The sequence below is a fragment of the Quercus lobata genome, chromosome 11 (assembly GCF_001633185.2).
Source record: "Quercus lobata isolate SW786 chromosome 11, ValleyOak3.0 Primary Assembly, whole genome shotgun sequence".
Taxonomy (NCBI): Eukaryota; Viridiplantae; Streptophyta; class Magnoliopsida; order Fagales; family Fagaceae; genus Quercus; species Quercus lobata.
Window position 1 is genome coordinate 45,929,099 of NC_044914.1, and position 2,492 is coordinate 45,931,590.

General features: G+C 36.8%; 1 protein-coding gene across 1 annotated transcript; it reads right to left on the minus strand.

The window, feature by feature from the left end:
* LOC115968761 (cytosolic sulfotransferase 15-like) lies at positions 1 to 1,521 on the minus strand. The gene is made up of 2 exons (XM_031088260.1): positions 459 to 1,521; positions 1 to 228 (listed from the first exon to the last, which is right to left on the minus strand). Exon 1 carries the CDS (start codon positions 1,469 to 1,471, stop codon positions 464 to 466), a length of 1,008 nt encoding a protein of 335 aa, XP_030944120.1. The 5' UTR covers positions 1,472 to 1,521; the 3' UTR covers positions 1 to 228; positions 459 to 463.
* Between the last annotated feature and the right edge of the window lie 971 nt (positions 1,522 to 2,492).

Consider the following 2,492-nt stretch of genomic DNA (forward strand, 5'->3'; position numbering starts at 1 on the left):
TGGTAAAAACAAGCATCAAATCCTTTTATTTGATTTATCAAAATCTGAAATGCTTTCATTAAACAACATGCTAATACCATATTTGTACAAAAGAGAAATTTTCTTACAACATGAGGAGTACAATATTGTTTTTTTTTTTTTTTGTAGAAAGGAGTACAATATTGTTCGAGTTGAAGAACAATTTAACCGCATGTGAATTTATTTGAACAGTGACTTCACCTTTCTATCCTGCATGGAAAGGACAAGTTATATAGATAATAGTGCAAATTAAAAAACAAAGGCTGACAACACGTACGAGTAAGCAAGAAACACAACTTTTTTACAACTACTTTATATGAAATATTGTGACTGAACTTCACTTTAGCATCATTGATACCATTTTTATCATGGGCCAACGATAACAATTTGTATCAACAATCGTGGAAGATATTGTGTCTCTAAATTTACTGATTACTTGCCTGTTCTAAGGGATCACTTTGAATGACAAACCAGAACCACCTAGCTTCTCCTCCATGACATTGGTTAATTGCTCCGCCATTCTAGGTGATAGATAGTTTACCCAATCTCCCACCTCAGCCTTCCTAAACAAGTTTTTGTTTTCAAAGTTCTTAATAGACTTGCCAGCTTTGTTTACCTCCAACTCCTTCAAATTCTCAAAACTACAAAGCTTTGCTATCTTTTCAACACAGCCAGCTCTCTCTTCCTCCAAAGAAAATGGGAACCCAAGAAAATCAGCCAACTTTTTCAAGTGAAAACTAACATCCTCTTTCATGTCCTCATATTTCAAGAACAACACCTTGTGAGGTCTCTCTATGCTCTCTTTCCAGTACCCCAACATGTGGTCCCAAAATGGACCAAACCCAACAATCCCTTTACAATACATTTCAAATGCTTCCTCTATTAGCATTGGGGCTTGAGTTTTTGGTATAATTTTGTTAATGTAATGCCACGAGGAGACAAAAGTATCAAATGGGTTTCGACAAAGATAAACAACCCTACTGCTAGACTTTTTGATAGGATTAGCCAAAGAAGCAAATGGAACATGAGTGCCAAAAAGTCTAGGCTGTGGAAGGTTGGAAAGGTCAGGAAGTTGCTCGTTTGCATAAAGCTTGTACTCAAAGAAAGGTACAAGATCATGGGGGTTGTAAGAAAGCAAAGGGTGGTTGTTTGAGATTGGAAAACGCTTTCTATTCACAATAGCAAAAGCCAAGGCTTTTAACCATGTGGTGCCTGATTTTGGTATAGTAGCTAATACTACATCTGTGTCACATGCTAGGAAGTGCTTTTGGAAAGAAACTGTAGCTTGAATCTCCATTGGCTGGCACCAAAATCCTTGGTACTTGTAGAGATAAGGGGTTCTCCATCCTTTTTCTTTTGGAAGAGAAAGAAGAAGTTCCTGGCTTTCATGGCTTAGCTTTTCTCCTTCTCGTGCTTCTTCTCCATGGTTTTTTGTGTAATGGGTGAGAACCATATTGAAGTAGTGTTGGTTGAAATATTGGCATGAAAACCAACTCACACAGATCACTTCTTTATAGTTGCACTTCATCACTGTTTTTTTTTTTGTCAGAAAATGAGGTTTGGCCTTTTCTACCACGTTGAGCACATGTATAACAAAAGTTCAAGCCACAAAAGCCATTGTGGGCTACAACTTGTCATGCCTGCTGCACCTTATTTAGACATGTTGCTTAAAGTTTCCTAGTTCTATACGTCTACCAATGGGGGACCTTTCTTTTCTCAAAAAGAAGAATTTAATTCGTTTGTCCCACACTATTTGCATGAGCGAGGAAGATGCAATTTTATATGAATGCTCCTTTCAATATAAAAGATTTTGAACTTTTTTTTATTATTTTTTATTTATTTTATATATAGGAAAGATTTTTAATTATAAACTAAAATCAACAGAATGGAAACATATTGTTACATTGAAATTATAGATTTTTTGCTTCCTTGTCCATGTTTGATTGCTTCCACTCATATGTAAGTCATTATAACTCCGTAGGCTTTAAGGCCTCTATATAGGCCACAAACAAATTTTACTAGTTCCCATTATTTTGGTTTTTTCTTTTTTTTTTTCCTTCATCCGTGTGTCATTCATGGACTCCTCAAATGTTGCAGGCTCACTCATGTGAACCTTGCATCTCCATGTACACGAGAATCTCAAGCCACACCATTCTTTTTTATATAGCGCCCATGACAATATTACTTTGTTATCTTTTGTATGGGTTCCACAGGCTTACCTTATACAATTCACACTTGTACGGACTCCAAGCACACACATCCCGTCCCGCTCTCTCATGTGAGTCATTATCTCTCCGTGGGCTTTAAGGCCTCTATATAGGCCACAAAAAAATTTTACTAGTTCCCCGTTATTTTGGGTTTTCTTTCTTCATTCGTGCATCATCTATGGACTTCTTAAATGATGCACACTCACCCATGTGAACTTTGCGTCTCCATGTCCATGGAAACCTTGAGCCACACCATTCTTTTTGATA

What these genes read in the sequence shown, in the direction of transcription:
- LOC115968761 (XM_031088260.1), bottom strand. Translation starts at nt 1,471, where the DNA reads ATGGTTCTCACCCATTACACAAAAAACCATGGAGAAGAAGCACGAGAA.